Source organism: Petaurus breviceps, unplaced genomic scaffold (assembly GCF_028583685.1).
Source record: "Petaurus breviceps papuanus isolate PSGF00001 unplaced genomic scaffold, PetGlider_PUasm1.0 90625, whole genome shotgun sequence".
Lineage (NCBI taxonomy): Eukaryota > Metazoa > Chordata > Mammalia > Diprotodontia > Petauridae > Petaurus > Petaurus breviceps.
This window is the reverse complement of record NW_027187289.1, coordinates 7,157,103-7,175,329: the sequence shown is the minus strand read 5'-3', so window position 1 is coordinate 7,175,329 and position 18,227 is coordinate 7,157,103. Positions and strand designations below refer to the sequence as shown.

General features: G+C 34.4%; 1 protein-coding gene across 5 annotated transcripts in view; it reads right to left on the bottom strand.

Annotated features, from left to right (window-relative positions):
* Positions 1 to 18,227, bottom strand: part of TPP2 (tripeptidyl peptidase 2) — a 96,312-nt gene that overhangs the window by 30,979 nt on the left and 47,106 nt on the right. For all 5 annotated transcript variants that reach the window (XM_069064212.1, XM_069064209.1, XM_069064210.1 and 2 more), the window contains exons 14-20: positions 16,883 to 17,040; positions 15,520 to 15,596; positions 14,252 to 14,358; positions 7,435 to 7,589; positions 2,849 to 2,965; positions 2,025 to 2,125; positions 478 to 574 (exon numbers count right to left, since the gene is read on the bottom strand). In XM_069064212.1, the coding sequence (XP_068920313.1) occupies positions 478 to 574; positions 2,025 to 2,125; positions 2,849 to 2,965; positions 7,435 to 7,589; positions 14,252 to 14,358; positions 15,520 to 15,596; positions 16,883 to 17,040 (812 nt within the window). The remainder of the gene's footprint in view (positions 1 to 477; positions 575 to 2,024; positions 2,126 to 2,848; positions 2,966 to 7,434; positions 7,590 to 14,251; positions 14,359 to 15,519; positions 15,597 to 16,882; positions 17,041 to 18,227) is intronic.

Sequence of the window (18,227 nt, the reverse complement as noted above, 5' to 3'; positions counted from 1 at the left end):
CCACTGCCTGGAATCCTGTCTCTTAATCCCTTCCTCCTGGGCTCCTTCACGTCTCAGCTAAAATCTAACCTTTTTCAAGAAGCCTTTCACAATACTCTTTAAACTTAGTGCCCTACCTCTGAAATCACTCTCAATTATCAGAACATATCCACCATATTTGTACCTAGCTCTTTGCACGTTTTCTCTTCCATTGGATTATTTTATTTTTTTAACCTTTATCTGTATCTCCAGTACTTAGCACAGAGCTTGACACAAAGCAGATACTTAAATGCTAGTTACTGAACAGGAATTATGGCGGTACAAATATATGTGCTGTTTCCAGAATGTTTTAGGATAAATACTGTTGCTTATTTGCTTCAGCTCTTACATTCTCTCCTTAATTTTCAGTTATGATGATTCACAGAAAGAATGCATACTTAAATAATATATATTTTGATCATAAATAAATAAAACATTTTTCTTTATGCAAATACTTACTTGATGAAAGTTATACGTCAAGACCATCTCATAAAGTTGACGATTATTTGGTAAAACATCTCTGGATCCTAAAGGTTTTGTTTTTGCACTTACTGGTCTGCAATTAGGGAATTATAGTCTTTTAAATTAAACATAAAATAATATTGATGTAATTAAATAGTACTATGTTTCTAAAACTGGAATGTAACATCTTAATACTAACAGAAAAGTTAATAAAATTTCTTTTAAACATATTTAACATTCAAATGAATCTCTGAATAATAAATATTTTTAAATGCTCAAAAAATAACTAATTTGTTTCAACAGTAAATACAACCAAAGACCTGCACAACACAGGGAGTTTGCCTAAAAGGATTGGAGCTGTATCTTTCCACATCAAATACTTAAGATAAATTTGGAAATAGAGATTAGGGTTTTTTTTTTCTGTGAAAATGATTAGAGCAAATATCAACTATAATACAAAAGAGTGATCCTTTAATTTTGTTGTGACATTCTGAAATTTAAAGAAGGCATCAAAGAAAGGGAAAATCTAAAAATATTCCGATTTTTTTTTTAGATATTTAGACTACTGTAGGCAAAAATTCAATCCCAAACTTTCAAAATTAGACTTTCCAAATTAATTATCCAGGTTTCAGAATATCATGTTTAGCAAAACAAAGTCAGTGAAAAGATTAAGATTTTAGTTCCAGGTTAGTCTGATGGTAAGTGTAATCAAATTGGATAAGATGAGTAAGAGAAGAGTAAGAAATCTAATTGAAGCCACACTACAAAGAATTTTAAAAATAAGACAATAGTTAACATACAAAGTAATTCTTATTACATGAGAATAATAGTCAAGACACTAATAGTGTAGAAAGAGAATAAATAAAAAGAGTTCTCAGTACCTTATATAAATTGTTAAAGTAAAATTAATTATGAGGATCATCTACTTCCCTGAGATGCAGTTCAATTTTTGGTATTCAGCCTTAAAATGCTGACATGTAGCACTCTGGATGGCTGAATATCTTACACAACTTCGACTTTATCATGCTTTGCTGTCAATTCTAGGTCATACTTCTAGGTATTTTGTACATCACCAGGAGATCTCTTCCCAGAATTAGATTACTTGTAATGTACTTTGCCAATAGCGCCCATGCTGACATGAATTAAGATCAGATTCATCTGAACAATAAAAATAAATAATACTTTCTTGTATTTACTATTGCTGTTTTTTTCAAAGAGCTTCCACTCGATCTCTAATTTATCCTCATAGTTTAAGTGTGAAATAAGTAGTTAGCTTCCATTAACTTAGTGATTTTATAGAAACAGCTATTTTAATAAAAAGGATAACTTCCTAAATAGGAAGGATACCCAACTCATCAAACACAAAGTATTTCAAATAGGGTACAAATGGAAAAAATAGCCATGGATATCTTGATTTGGTCTGTGGGTAGTTCTAGTATTGCAGTATAAGGGTATTCAAAGACTATAAAAGTTTTGGATAAGAGTAACACCTCCCCACAAAAAGCTGTTAATATTTATAGCTCACAGAAAAATACAATTAATACCGTAGAGTTTGGACCCAGCTCTTCAAAGTTATGCAAGGGGCAAGATCTTCATATTTCAAGGAAGACTGAACATCAAAACGGTTTATTCCTTCTGAGGCATGCTAGAGAAAAAACAATTTTTTTAAAAAATTAGTTGCTATTTTAGCTTTAAAATATTAACACCACTGGCTTCAAGATAACTGAATGGGCCTACAATTAAAGCATTACATAATCATGTTTCAAATTAAATTAAAATTTTAAAGAAATAGATCAGAATAATTGTATAAGCTAACTAAAAAACATTTAAACAACTAAAAACCTGAAAAAAATCTGCAATTAACAGAACCATAGTCACTTCTCCATTAAACTGAATTAACTTAAATCTGTAACATATAGGGTGGATTCATTTCATCAATACTTGGGATTATAGGTCCAACATGTTTGTGCTTTGCTACTCTTCCCTTGAAAATTCTACCAGGGGGCGGCTAGGTGGTACAGTGAATAGAGCACCGGCCCTGGAGTTAGGACGACCTGGGTTCAGATGGGGCCTCAGACACTTAACACAAAAAATAGCCGTGTGACCTTGGGCAAGTCACTTAACCCCAATTGCCCTCCAAAAAGCAAAAAAAAAATTATAAAAAAAAAAAAGAAAATTCTGCCAGGCTGGGAGAGCCTGAGTAGGCTTCTACTGACCAATATATTTGTTCTCTAAGATCAAACTAATTATATACAGAAAGGAGAATCACCGCAGATGGGCAATTTACATATGATTGCCATGACGGGATATGATTTCACAATAAGAAAAAGAATTCATATCTTTAAAAATGTAATGTGATTATACTTACAATGTTTAGCTGAGAAGCAGTACAAACTATCCCATGGAAGGAAACTGTATAATCAATATTGACATCACTAAGACTTGCCCACCATCGAGCAATACAAAATTCAATTGCCTTTCCACCCTGTGAATGAAAAAGTGAATCACAAATATTTAATTGCCTTTCCTCTTATATCACTGTAAGTTTCAGAATATCAATATTCATTGTTTCAGGATAGGCATACATCTAAATTAGGAACTAAAATAACTCAAATTTAAGATAGGTGTTCTCAGATAACACATGATCAATTCATCCTATTCTTGGCCCTGTGTGTGTCTTATGCAAAAATTAGAGCTGATAAGGGGAAGATAATCCACTAGAAAAGTTTATGCTATGAAGTATATACAACACACGATGTACAGAACAAAGCTACTAACTAAATTTGAAAAAACTGTATAGCCCATAGAGAGGAAACGAAAACTTAAAATCTAAGAATAAGATCAATTGAAAAATGTCTATTTTTAACAATTAGTATAATTTCTTTGGTTAAACTGGGATAATTTTCAAAGTTTTTGATGGTAGTGGACTTCATACTGTTCAGGGCAAAGGAGCTATATAACCAGAAGATATATGAAATATTTCAAAGAAGAAAATACAATAGACTGGAAGTGACTAAATTATAGATAGCTGAGAAAATGTTATAAACACAAAGCAAGGATGGAAATTTCCCCACAAATATAGAAAAGTAACCACAATTAAATTTTTACTTTAATATCCCCTCAACCAAGATTAAATAAGACCTCAATAGTTACTACATGTTTACAAAACTGCTTTTCTACAATGCTACTCCCTAGTTAGTGTTTGGTATAAAGCAAGTTTATCACTGATGCTTTTTTTGCTTTGCTATTTAAAACAATTTCATGAAATTTTAAGGTGAGACTGATATATTTTAATTTTAAAGTAGAATGGGCTATAACTATTTATAAAAGAGAAATATTTAGAAAGTATTAGACCTGTTTAATATTCCTTCCATGAGTAATTAAATAAGTACCCAAAAAAATTATATGGCAGTTTCAAAGCCAGTAAAGTATTTTACTAAATTTTATTTCTGATGTAAACCAGAAAAAACTGAAAGATGATTGAGATGCATAGTGAGAAGAAAGAAATTAGAGAAACTCATAATGTGTGCAGTATTGATGACATCTGACTAGTTATGTGAATATACTTTCGTGCATCAAGATTATTCAAAATCTCAAACTACAAAAATCCCCCATATTCCTAAAATACAAAGTCTAAAATTCAAATAAAAGCTACATACAAAGTATCAATCTCAGATACTTAACAGAAAAATTGACATCAAGGAGAATTAAAAAAAAAATTATCTGTCAGATATATGGATAAGGGGATCCTCCATGACCAAAAAAGAGACAGAGAGGTTCATGGGAGACAAAATGGTTAATTTTGATTATATAAAATTTAAAAAAGCAATGCAGCCAAAATCAGAAACTAGGGGTGAAAAAAACAAAAAGACCTTTGTAGAAAGCTTCTCTGATAAAGGCCTCAGTTCTCAAATACAGAGAACTGACCCAAATTTATAAAAATAGAAGCCATTCTCCAATTGATAAATGGTCAAAGGATATGAGCCAGGTAGTTTTCAGAGGAAGAAGTCAAAGCTATCAATAGTCATATGAAAAAATGCTATAAATAGCTAATAACTAAAAGCATACAAATGAAAACAACTCATGCCCAAAAGATTGGTTAACGTGACAAAAAATGACAAATACTGGAGGGGATGTGGGAAAATAGGTACACTAACACAGTGATGGTGGAGCTGTGAACTAGTTAAACCATTCTATAGAACAATTTGGAAGTATGCCCAAATGGCTAAAAAAACTGCATACCCTTTGTCCCACCAATATTGTTACTACGTCTATACCAGAAGGAGATTTAAAACAAAACTAAACAGAAAATGAAAAAGTTCCGTATGTTAAAAAAAAATAAAATTTATAACAGCTCTTTATATTTATTTATTTATTTAAAGCAATTGGGGTTAAGTAACTTGCTCAAGGTTACAGGGCCAGGTGTTTCTGGGTGGGTGCTAAGTGTCTGAGCCCGGATTCGATCCTCAGGTCATGCCAACACTGGGGCCGGTGCTCTTACTTGCTTTGCTACCCGGCTGCCCCTCTTTATCTTTATTTAAAACAGCAAAGAATTATCACTTGGGTAACAGCTGAACAAGTTAAGGCACATGATTGTGATGGAATACTACTATTGTGCTATAAAAAATGATTTAAGAAATAGTTTCATAAAAACCTTGAAAGGTTTATATGAACTGATGCAGAGTGAACAGAACAAGAATAACAATCTATACAAAAATCATAATATTATAAAGACAAATAACTGTGAAAGATTTAGCTAATCTGATCAATATAATGATATATCACTTCTCCAAAGGACTTTTGATGTAAAATGCTCTCTACCTCCAAACAGAGAACTCATGTTTTCCAGAGTGCAGACTGAAGCATATTTTTTCCTCCCTTTTCTTTATTCCACTCTCAAGGGAAACATGGTTAATATGAAAATGTTTTGCATAACTTCATATGTATAATGGGTATCTTATTTCTTGCCTTCTTAATGGGTAGGGAAGGGGATGTAAGGAAAGGTTATATTTTATAACTGGAAATAAAAATAAAATTTTTAAAAATAGAAAAATTCATGGCGGCTAGGTGGCACAGTGAGTAAAGCATTGGCCCCGGAGTTGGGAGGACCTGAGTTCGGTTCCAGCCTCAGACACTTAACACAAAAAAACTAGCCATGTAACCTTGGGCAAGTTACTTCATCCCAACTGCCCTCCAAAAGGAAAAAAAAAAGAGAAAAAAAAAAGAAAAATTGGTATCATGTAAATTAAAGAAGAAAAAGTCTTTATTAAATGCTTGCAAGATGGTATGTTCTAATGAGAGAGTAAAATACATAAAAAGGAGGTAGGAAGTAAAGGGAGACAGTAGCATGATTTGGAAGTGATATAGACACATGGGAAGATAAAGTGAAAACTCGCCTATCAAAGATCAGATTACCAGAGTCAGAGTTCAGGTTTGGGGCAGAGGAAGGAAGAAGATAACTAGAGTGCAAGCAGCATGGAAATCTTAATGGTTGAGAATTTAAAGGGAAATAATGATTATAAAAAATGCAAGAAAAACAAAAGACTGGCATTATTAAATTTCACATTTCTTGTTCTTTCTCGTCCACCCCATCTACCATCTCCAGGCCTTTGTACTGCTGATCAACCCATGTCTACTATATTCTTCCTCCTCTTTTGACTTTCCATAGCTTCCTTTAAGACTGTTCAGATCTCGCCTTCTGCAGAAGGGTTTCCCTATTAATCCCCAGCTGCCAGGATCCTCCCCTCTCCATCGGAATGTGAGCTGAGGGCAGGCGCTGTTTTGTTTTTCTTTATGTCAGTAAATGGCACACGGTAAATGCTTAACAAATGCTTGTTGACTAAATATATGCATATGTGTACACATATATACATATTCATATTTTAAAAAGTCTTAGTCATCTCTTAAAAATAAACACAAATTTCAATAACCTGAAAACACAAACCCCAGACTTCCTCTTTGACAAGAACTTCTGAGAAAACTGTAAAGTAAATGAATGGAAAATGGTCTTACACTACATATTGAAATAAGCTTCAAATGTCCAAGCAAAATAAATATAAAACATTATCTCAAAAAAATGGGGGGACGGGGAATGGAAGAAAGAATGAACAGAAGTTCCTTTAGAGACCAAAGATTAGGTGGAAAATTCACAAAACAAGGGATAAAAATTTCATCAAAGACAAACTAGACCATTTGCAAACTGTAGTTTTAACATGAGTAAAATCAATGCAAATGGTGTAAGAAATGTCAAATGAGAAAAAAAATCTTTGCATCAAGTATCACAAATCAAAAGGTCTAAAATAGTAGATAAATAGCAATTTGAGAACAAATAAATGAAACCTAGTCATCTTCCAATAAATAGGTAACAAAACGATGTGAAGTTAGCAAAAAGAAAAAAATCAGACTGAGAAGCAGTAGATGAACAGCTGACCTTGAAGTCAGAAGATCGGAGTTCAAGTCCTTCTGACATAAAACAGGCTGTGAAACTCTTTAAGATTTTATCTTGCAGAAAAGGTAATAATTATCTGGAACTTCTCTATACTAATGAAATCCCAGTTCTTATCTAATCCCTTAAACCTAGGGCCAAATGGAATCAGACAAAGTCATTATGCTGGATAGTTTTCCTTGACTATTCTTTATGACAGTAGGAGGATTCTACTGAAAGTGCATGAAGTGATGTCAATAAATATTTGTGATATAAAAACAAAAGGCATCAATGAAATAGAACAAAAAGGACACTTGCTATATCCATGTGAGGATATAAACAACTCACTTAAAATTTCTGAGAGTTCAGTTCCTTCATTTATGGTAACAATAATGGGCACAGTCTAACTTAAAAGGTTTTTCTGGGAAAGTATCTGGTAAATTTTAAGTCATTACATGATTTTTTTTTACTATTCTAAGTCCACACAACAGAAAAGCTTTATAGTAGCTCAAAATATTGTATTAACTTACTAAAACAGGAAATGCTTCCGTCACGGTTCCTTTCTCTGGAAGGGAAGAAAACTTGTAGAATTCATGACTTCGATATGCTCTTTGCTTCACAAGCTGTACAGCATGAAGAACAAACTTGGCTGACACATCAGATGAACATGAACATACTGTAACTTCTAAAGTAAGAGAAAAGATTGATCTTTTAAATATGACAATATTAAACATTGATATAAACTTGAAATAGATCTGTAAAAATGGCACTAAGATTAATGGTTTTTTTGGCTACAGGATTATGAAATTGCCCATCTAGAAAAAATTTCCAATCTTTCCATAAGATAAAGTTAGCCATGGTTTGCAGAGAAATCTAAATGCCAAAATAAAGGGGGCTCACATTTGGGTAATTAACAGTAAGTTTTGGTAGTATCAAGCTTGGTACGATGGCCATAAGATTATAATACAGCCGTACATACTTTTTTCTTCACACTTTTATGCTGTGAACCTACCTAAATAGTTACTGGGAGTAATTTAGATGAAGATCCAGAAAAGGAGACTGAGGAGAGAAAAATTCAGCCCAACCTATTTTGGGCTATCAATGTTACTCAACGACATAGTTAAATTACTTACCCTTCACTTACTCTTCCATGCTACCTCACACCCTTAATTCTGTCATCATCCTCAAGTTTGCCACTCGATTTCTCAATTGCCACGTGTAATAATCTCCTCCTGATGTTCAGCCTTCTTGAGCTCTTTCTTTGAAGCCTTTGACATAATTTCTCTTTTCTCTTCATCTAGATTACTCCCACTAACTATGGCTATCACTCAAGGCCCCATCCTAGTCCCACTTCTCTTTTCCTTTATTCCAATTCACTTGGTGATCTTACCAGCTCCTATAAGGCACTTATCAATGTAGGTATTTGTCATATCTATGTAATGTCTCTCAAGACCTCCAGTGTCACATCCTGAACACAGTGTGTCTAAAATAGAACTCATTATCTTTCTCTACCAAATCTTCCCCTCTTTTCAACTCAGATATTAGATAGTATAGTACAAGAACAGTACTATCTCTTCAGTCACCCAGGCTCTCAACTTCAGCAGCACTGTTGATTCCTTACTTGCATTCAACCCACATATATACAATCTGTTGCCATGTCCTACTGCTTCAACTTTCATAACATCTCTTGTATATGTCCCCTGCTCTCCATCCCTAATGCATCCTTGTGGATGCCTTCATAACCACATGCCCAGATTACTGGAATATCCTTCTGGCCAGCATCTCTGCCTTAAGTCTTTCACCATCTGTAGATCTTCTTCCATTTAGCTGTCAAATTAATACCGCCCTCCCTCAAGAAGGCTCCTTGTTACTACCTCTAGGATCCAACATAAAATCCTATGTGTTTGGCTTTTAAAGCTCTGGCCCCTTCATCTCTTTACAGATTTCCTACATTATAGCCCTCCACATATTCTAAAATCCAGTAACACTGGCATTTTTGCTGTTTCTCACACCCAACATTCTATCTCTGATTCCATGCTTTTCTACTGGCTATCTCTCATGCCAGGAATGCTCTCCCCTCCTGGCTTTTCCCCCCCAAGATTCAGCTCAAATGCCACCTTTTGCCAGAGGTCTTTCTGCCTCCTCTCCCAGGTCCTTCTGAGATTACCTCTCAATGATACTCATTAACTTGTATCTGCTTTCCCATTAGAATGTGAGACCTTTCAAACAAGGACCAGTTTTTTGCCTTTCCTTGTACCCCTAGTGCTTATCATAGTGCCTAACACACAGAAAGTACTAATGTTTACTGAGCAGATAATGCTCAGAAGAGAGCAGGATTGGGTATACAGATCTGGGAATTCTCTCACACTCTCTCTGTACATACATATACAAAACACGCCCCTCCCCTCCCCCACCCAATAACCGTTGAACCCATGGGAGCTGAAGAGATCACTGAAAAGAGTTTAAAGAATGCATCTTGAACATTCAAGGTAAAGGAGTGGAACACAGGTAAGATGAAAACCAAGAAAGTAGTGTCACAAAAATTCTGAGGACAGGATACTCAGGAGGAAAGGAGTCAAGAGGCACACATGCTGCAAAGAGATCAAGAAAGAAGAAGACTGAGAAAAGACCACTGGCTTTGCATTAGGAGATCACAGCAGTGTCAGTTAAGTAACTAAATGTGAAGCCACGAATTAAAAGAGTTCAGACATGAGAGAAGGCAGCAATGTGTGTAAAAAACTGCTTCCATATGAGTTTGGCTGTGAAAGGGAGAAGGTATAGGTTAACTGCTGGATAGGAACAGCAGAATAAGTGAAGAATTCTGAAGGCATAATTTATATAAAGCTGGGAAGGAGCCAGTATATAGGTGACCAAGGTGAGTGGGAGACAGGATGAAGGCAAATGCAATATAAAATAAGGGGTGGGATCAATGGTACAAGTGGACAGTTTGACCTTGGTAAGAAGAGCCATACCTTCAATATAGCCTGGAGGAAAAGGGAAGAGAAAAAGGGATGATGCCAAGGGATTTTTAAGATGAAGAAAAAGGGAGAAAAGGGAGCTTATGGTAAATGGACTGTTTTCTCAGTAAAGTATGAGGTGAGGTTCTCTACTGAGGGAGAGGGGAAGTAGGCTGTGTAGGAGACTAGAGGAGAGAAGAAAAAGTTTGGGCTGAAGAATAAATTAGCAAAGAATAAGAGGATTCCTTTAAAGCAGTGATAGCCTATTTGGAATGAGATAACATAAATTTGTAGTGATCCAGGAGTGAGACTTCCACCAGCACAGGGCAGCAGCACATGAACAGGTGTAGAAGAAACTATGTGTAGGACATCTTAATACTAATCTGTTCTATCATTACTTAAGGACATTCCTTGAGGCACCTCTCCTTTACATTTTCATGGGTGCCTGGAGAAGACAAACTAATTTAAGTATTAGCCTAGCCAAATCATAAAGAAGATGGTGAATCAGAAGGAGGAATAGCAACAAATTTGCAAACTAATTTAAAATGACTCAGATTTGGATTATCCATACTATTGTTTCCCTATATTAAAGCAGATAATCCAGTTATATCAGGAAATATAACGTCTACATATTCTTTCATTTTTCCCTTTGAATTATGGTTTGTTATAATTTAAGGAAGCATGAAAGGCGAGAGATGGAAGGAACTTCAGAGGTCATTTCATTTAACCCATACCTAATGCAAAAATCTGCCTTACAACATTCACAACAAATGACCATTCATCTTCACTTCAATACATATAATCATGACAAAATGCCACTTACTTGTGAAGTATTGTGCTAGAATATAAAGATACAAAGATGAAACAAAGGTTCTACCTTCAAAGAACTTGTACCCCAGAGGTGGTGAGGACTGGGGATAGGCTATGACACCTATGTCGATGAGTATACTACCAGGTAATTTGAGGAGAGAGAGAGAGTGCTAGCAAATGGGAGAGTTCGGGAAAGGGTTCAGAGGAGGTAGGTGGTGTCACATGAGTTAAGCCTTGAAGAAAAAGATTCTGTCAGGTGGAGTTAAAGATAGAAGACATGCTCTAACTCCACCTGACAGAATCATTTTCTTCAAGGCTAGATAGATAGAAGAACATAGAAGATAGAAGACATGCTCCAAGTCTGTCAAAGGTTTTGTAAGAATGCAGAGACACAGGTGAGAAAACGTTAAGTATGAGGAAAAGTCAGTCTAGTCATGCTAGAATACAGTCCTCCAAAGGTGAAGAACACTCTACCTCTAGGCATACAATTCCTTTTCTGCATGCTCTAAATGTAAGGATATCTTCCTTACAAATAAGTCTTTTAAGGTCAGGAACTGACACCCAAAGAAGTCAAGTGTCTGGCCAGGGAGATGCAGAACCAGGATTTCTCTGACTCTATTATAGCACACAGTCTCAGGGAGGTAAGGGAATTGCCCAAGGTAACACAGGAAGTTATCAGGAGTAAATCTGAACCCAGGGTCCGATGCCAGTGGTCCTTCCAATATACCTACTAACCATTTGTGTGGAGTCTGAAGATCATTCCCACTGAAGAAAGTATGAGGCTACTATGCTGATTTTGTTTCTGTTTTTAACTATACCACCTCTAGGGTATAGTGCTATCCATTTAATGCACTGAACCTATTCTTTCCTTGATCATCTAGCTGCCTTCAGAATAACTCTTTTAAAGTTATTTATGTTTATAGCATTTGCTATAAACCAATTTGTTCCAGGCCTTGTTGTTCCCAGCACTGAAAATCACTTATGGTAAGTTCCCTGTTCAACCACATTTCTCTGAAGACAGCTAGCTCCCCATTTTCTTCCTCACAGCAATCTTTGTTGGTTTCATCATTATTTCCCTTTTGAGAGTCTTTAGTGTCTCTTAATATGACTTCCCTTTTAGAATCTTAGGTCACGGAAAAATAATAGCTAGCATTTATATAGATCCTTAGGTTTTGCAAAGTGCTTTAAAAATATTTCATTTTATCCTCACAACAATCTTGAAGAATAGATGCATTTATTACTCCCATTTCATAGAGGAACTGAGGCTGATAAGTGACTTGCCCAAGGTCACACAGCTATTGTGTCTGTGGCTAGATTTGAACTCAAGTCTTCTTGATTCTAAATCCAGCACTCTTACCTATCATGGCACTTAGCTACCTAGTTTCTTTCTGAACAGAATATCTCTCAGATTATAGCTGGTGTTACTCCTTCCTCTATCATAAATTTTATAGCCAATACATTTACTCCTACTGTTCCTATCATTTCTACTTTGATTCTCTGTTCTTTTTTTGTCAGAGGAAGGCCAAACAAATAATTAATTAGCATTTATTAAGCAACTATTCTATTAAAGAGTCAAATAATATGATAGGCACCAGGGATACAAAGACAGAAGTGAAATAATCCCTGCTTTCAAGCAGCTTATGTTCTCATGGTCTAGAACAGTGCTGCTTCTATTTCTTTAAGAATGAAAAAGATAATTTCATTCTTAGATGGTAAGTATCTTAGATAGATAAGTATCTTTCTCACATATTCAAGTATAGTCGACTTTCCATGTTCCATGTAAGGATTATCCTCATTAGTTACTTATGCTAAAAATCTCATTTCCAAGATTATAAACAAAGCTTCCCTTAAATTATAGCATTCTGTTGTACTTCGGCTGTTTTCCCTATTTACTCTTTAAGCATTTCTTTCTTGTCTTATTACTATTGTTGGCATTTCTAGAATTGTATCAAATAATAATGGTGGTGACCGTGGGGAAACGGACATCTTCGATCTGCTCTTGTACTTGTTGGGAAAGTTTCTAATATATCCTCATTGTATAAGATGCTTGCTTTGGTTTTAGATAAATATTTTCTATGGTATTAAAAAAATTCCTAGGGCTATGCCTATATTTTGTAGGATTTTTGGAATGAATGTTGTTCTTTGTCAAAAGCTTTTTTAAAGTGCTTAAGAAAATCTTGTGAATTTTGAATGTTTTGGATTCAAATATCATTCATTTTGACAACTGTTTTCCTAGAATGCAAAATCATCCTTGTTTCCCTAGTATAAATCCAACTTGATCAAAATGAATGATTTCTTGGATAAATTACTGTAACGTGTTTAACAGGACTTATTTTTAAAATTTTGAATGGATAGTAATTAATGATACTAGTCTATAGTTCTATGTTTTATCCCTATCTGGTTTAGGTATTAAGAATAACTATTTACTTTTACTTTAAATGCTCCTAACATCAAAACTGCTAAATTCCTTGGAAACTGAATTTTGCTTAGGGTGGAGCTCTTCATTTCCAGCAATTTCTGGGTTGCAGGTCAGGGTAGAAGAGACTGATAGGAAACTGGACACAGTTCTTTCTGGGTCAGATTTTCTAAGAATCAGTTATTTTATTCAAGTGAATAAGAACATCAAGCATAGTTTTATTTAAATGTATACATACTCCAAAGCAAAACAAAGTTATTTTAGATCCATAACAACCCTGGTTCTTTCCATTAATAGATAATCAATAAATAAGAGTATACTTTATTTTGATGCAAGTAATGTATGAAACATATAGACATCTCAAAAGGACTAAAGTATTTAATTCTGTAACACTGAATTAGTAAGTCAAAACTATTAAGTATTTTTTTTTAACATAAGAGACAGCTAGGAGATATAGTGGATGGAGTGCTGGACCTGGAGTCAGGAAGATCTGAATTCAACTCTTGCCTGAAACATTTCTAGTTATGTGACCCTGGGGCTAGTAAATTAAAGTACCTACCTCCCAGGCTTGTTGTGGGGATGAAATATTTGTAAAATGCTCTGCAAACTTTAAAGTGATCTATAAATGCTAGCTATTTTTCTTAGTACCTTATAATATCAAATAAGAAATTAGAACAGATTAAAGGTCTCTCTCTCTCTCCATATGTTCAAAAATGGAAGATTTTGGTTGCTTTGACCTGTAAGCATTGTTCTAACATTATATAATTTTGTGCAATGGTAAGAGACCCTATCTGAAGCAAAAGTTGAAATCACAAATGTTTAACAATTTTTTGATAGTTAATGTAATGAATTTTAATATATGATAAACTACCTTATCTTAATACAAAAGAAATTAATTTCTTCCTAAGAATAATATACATGGTTTATGTACTTATAAAATTGATTCATTAAAAAACACATTCCAAAGTAATAAGTTTACAATGTTTTTTGAATATGTGTACTACTCTTCTATTGTTTGCTTAATTAAAACAAAAACATGCATGTAGTCTTCATTTCAAAACAGAGTACAACAGTGCTTTTTTCTTCTTTCATAGTGTAATTAGTAAAACAGGGACACAATACATGTAAAATGTTAGTAAAAACCAACATTTTCTTTTCACTTACCAGCCCAAGTTGCACCCTCTGGAACTTCAATAAAATGCCTTCGTATTTGGCCAGGTTTAAAATGTACATCTGTAAAGGCTAGGTCATAATGTGATGATTCATTTACTCTGAAAAAATAAAATAAAATTAATACATATAAAGGCAGTTAAAAAAGAACACATGGCAAACACATATTCTGTAAGCATTTGTGGGATGAACTGAATATGAATACTTTGATCCTTGAAAATCTTAAACCCCATTTTTGTTTCAAACTTAAATAGTTTTCACATAGAAAATAACTTTCATTTCTACTTGTGTCTGGAACCACTATGCACAATATTGAATGACAGATCTTTCCAAAGGAATATAATATTTAGCAAAGAAAAACTTACTCCTGATTTGTCTTAAAAATTATGACGGTAATTTAAGTTCCCTTTGGAATCAGTCATTACCACATACTACTCCAGATGAAGTAACATTGAATTAACAACATGACTGGTTTAATCTATTTTTTAGCTCTTTCCTCTTGGCCATCATGTGGGGTTAGTGCAGTAGTTGTGCTTTTTGTACTGTCCCATCCATTTAAGAAATAGTAAGAGAAAAATAAAATATTTTTATGTCTTCCTTGCAATCAATGAAGGACAGGAAACATCCGAGTCACAGGTCTAATTAGACATTGTGTAAATTTAAACTTATGATAAGACTGAGTGATCTAAAATCATATTTATACTTCTATTGAGTGCCATAACATTTAGTACTTAATCAAACCATTTAATGCACATTCATTTAGCACTTAAACTATATGCATAAGAGTCCCATCCAAATATCTAATTAAAATACTTGGTTAAGGTTCCTTCCAGCTGTAATGGTCTATTAGATCTTTGGTTCCAAACAAGTCATTTTAGTCATCTAGTCATTCTAGTCTAAGTCACCTTGTCTCTTCTGTGTAATATGTTTTTGTTAATCTTGTTTCCGAGCTGTTGAGTATTGCTAGAGAAAGGTCACAAAACTATGCTGTTTAGATCCACTACCCAAGATCTCAAACAGATCCATAAGATGAAGTGATCTTTATTTTGCAGATGTCTAAGGTCACATTATAGTTAGCAGAGTTAGAAAAGAGAACCCGAGACTTCTGGTTTTAGTACAGTGCTCAAATCTAAGGCAGTGGTAAACTTTAGATCAGAACTCAAGTTTTCCTAGACCCACCACTTTTTCTATGATACCATATTACTTCAATAACCAATAAACATTCCACATGAGTTCAACAACAATATGCTATATAGACTCACTTTGCTGATATGATGACAGTTACTGGAATTCTGAATAGAGGGCCAGCTTTAGGTGATGATGTATCATAACCACATACCTTTTAAAAAAAGAATAAGAAATTGTTAAAGTTACTACAATTATACTGAAAAATAAAACCAATTATTAAATGCAGATGTAGAATAAATTGCTCCATATTTACATTTCAGGGACTTAAAAAATACCTAACATGTATGACAGAAACAAAGGCATATTTGTCTTACCTATAGATAATTAGATAAATTTTGAACAAATTAAATAGCTTTATAATTCTCAAGTTTGGAGGTTATTTTTAAAAAGACATAGAACCTTTGTGATCTATTTAGAATACTGATAAACAATTTGGCTACATTTTGAACCATTTAAATATAATTAAGATCTCACTAATTCACATGAATTCTGTATTTAAAAGAAGAGTGGGGATAAGGAATGGATCTGTGATTTCACTGGCATGAGGGATGTCTAGAGAAGCAAACTCCATCCACTGCACCTTCTCTGCAATTTATAGTCTTAGAGTTACTCAGTGCACCGAGAGACTAAGTGATGTGTCCAGAGTCACTGAGCCAGTATGTGTCAGAGGCGAAACATACTCAGTATCCCAGGTTCCAAAGAAAGTTTTCTGTCTACTATGACATAGTGTCTCATTTAAAAAGGAATTAGGCTTAATTATTCTATATTAAGTACTAGCATGTTGGTGCCATGTACAAGATTTTCAGTAGTAACAGTTTCTATGTTAAATGCTAAAAATGGTGCCACTGTCCATTCAACAATTTTAAAGTATTTATTATAGTACAAAAGCAAGCTTCCTATTTGTTGCTGTTGCCGAGTAGTTCTGTTGTGTTCGAATCCACATGACCCCATGGAATTCTGTTCATGGAGTTTTCCTGGCAAAGATACTAGAGTGGTTTTCCATTTCCTTCTCCAGTGTGTCCCCATTTTTACAGATGAGGAACTGAGGCAAACAGAAGTTTAGTGATTGCCCAGGGTCACCCAGTTAGTAGATGTCTGAGGCTGGGTTTATACTCAGATCTTCCTGACTCTAGGCCTGGTGCTCTTCCACTACATCACCTAAAGCTTTTATTTTACCCATGTTTAATTTAAGCAAGAAAAATTTCAAATTAGAGGGAAGTCTAAAAGACGCCTGATTGGAATGAAAAAGAAATAGCACTGTACCCTACACATTTCTTTATTTTCTTAACTTAATATCAACATGGTATAATTAGCAACTAAACCAGGTAAGTTATGAGACTCTATTTCCTAGAAAGCAATAATTACTTTGGAGTTTTTCACTTAAATGTAGAAAGGTAGAAAAAAGAAGGAATATTTATAAGGAATTTAAAAAAATACCTCTGTAAAATGTAGTCCTTCTCTCAGGCCCCGAGGATCCACACGTATATTTACATGTCTACACTGATTCATAAGCTCTAGATGAGTAGGGCATTGAACCCATGATGAGTTTGAGGTTAAAGCTAAGTGAAGCTGAAGAGATATTCTTTCAGAATTATCTGCCATTAAAAAAAAAGATACATATCAATATTTTTTCTCATTTAACGTATTTATTTTAAACAAAAGATCTAATCCGTGTCAATATACAATTTCAAATAACCTCATACTGGTTATGTGCTGTGTGAAAAATTAACTCATCCATAACTAAGACAGTACATACAATTTTATCCTAGCATATGTGAAGAAAAACTTGTCAAGCCCCAAGCTGGTTTTATTTCTCACTCATCAAAAGTAGTTTCCTCCCATAGATGCAAAGTGACAGAGATTAGGAATTTCATAAAATATCAAAAAAGTACAATTTCTAAAAAATGACACAAATTCAATAGCACCCTTAGAAGAAAGTTTCAGGAGCTAACAATTTGCATTATGTGGATCAAGATTGACTTTTTTTGGGTGGAGAAGGGAGGTGGAGAAGAAGAGAAACTGAATTTCTTATAGTACCTAGGCTGAAGGCACAACCATTCATGAACATGATCCCAATATTCATTATCCTAGGAGGTTTGACCTGTTCTGAGAAACCTTGTAGACCTTTTAGGCTCATACTGATACCAGACTTAATGGAGACACCTGATTGGCTCTTGCCCTACTATAGCTTAAGGTAGCCACTTAGCCTTAGCCTCCTTCAGTAGCAGGGATCACAAACGTGAACTAAAATGCCTAGCAAAAGACTTAAATTTTTTCTTAAAGCTGATAAAGACAAAAATGAAATTTCCTTGGATCTATGACTTATCTCACTGACAAGTGTACTCTCTCTACCAATGTATAGTGCAACCAATACATACCTCCTTGTGCTGAGTTACTCTTACCCATGTCCTTTCAAAAACCCTACATAAGAGATCTAATCAGTGTTCTACTTAGGCTCTCCTCTAACTCTTATTATTTCAGGCACATCAGTACCACATTTATGCTGTCTATATATTCTTACCTCTTTCTAAATGACTACCAATCAACTGCACTTCATAATCTGTACACTTGGTTCTTCCTGTAGGAATTGCTAGGCCATGGACCTCTCTGAGATGATTAAAGAATGTTAGAATGTGCCTTGAAATCAGGACAATGTCACCAGTAAACAACAGCTCCTGGAAAACCTCATAATCAGCATGGAATCCTTCTTTAATTTGAACACTGCACAGGAAGTCCTTTGGTGAGCATATATGCTCCTGTTTTATGCCTTGCTTGATACTGA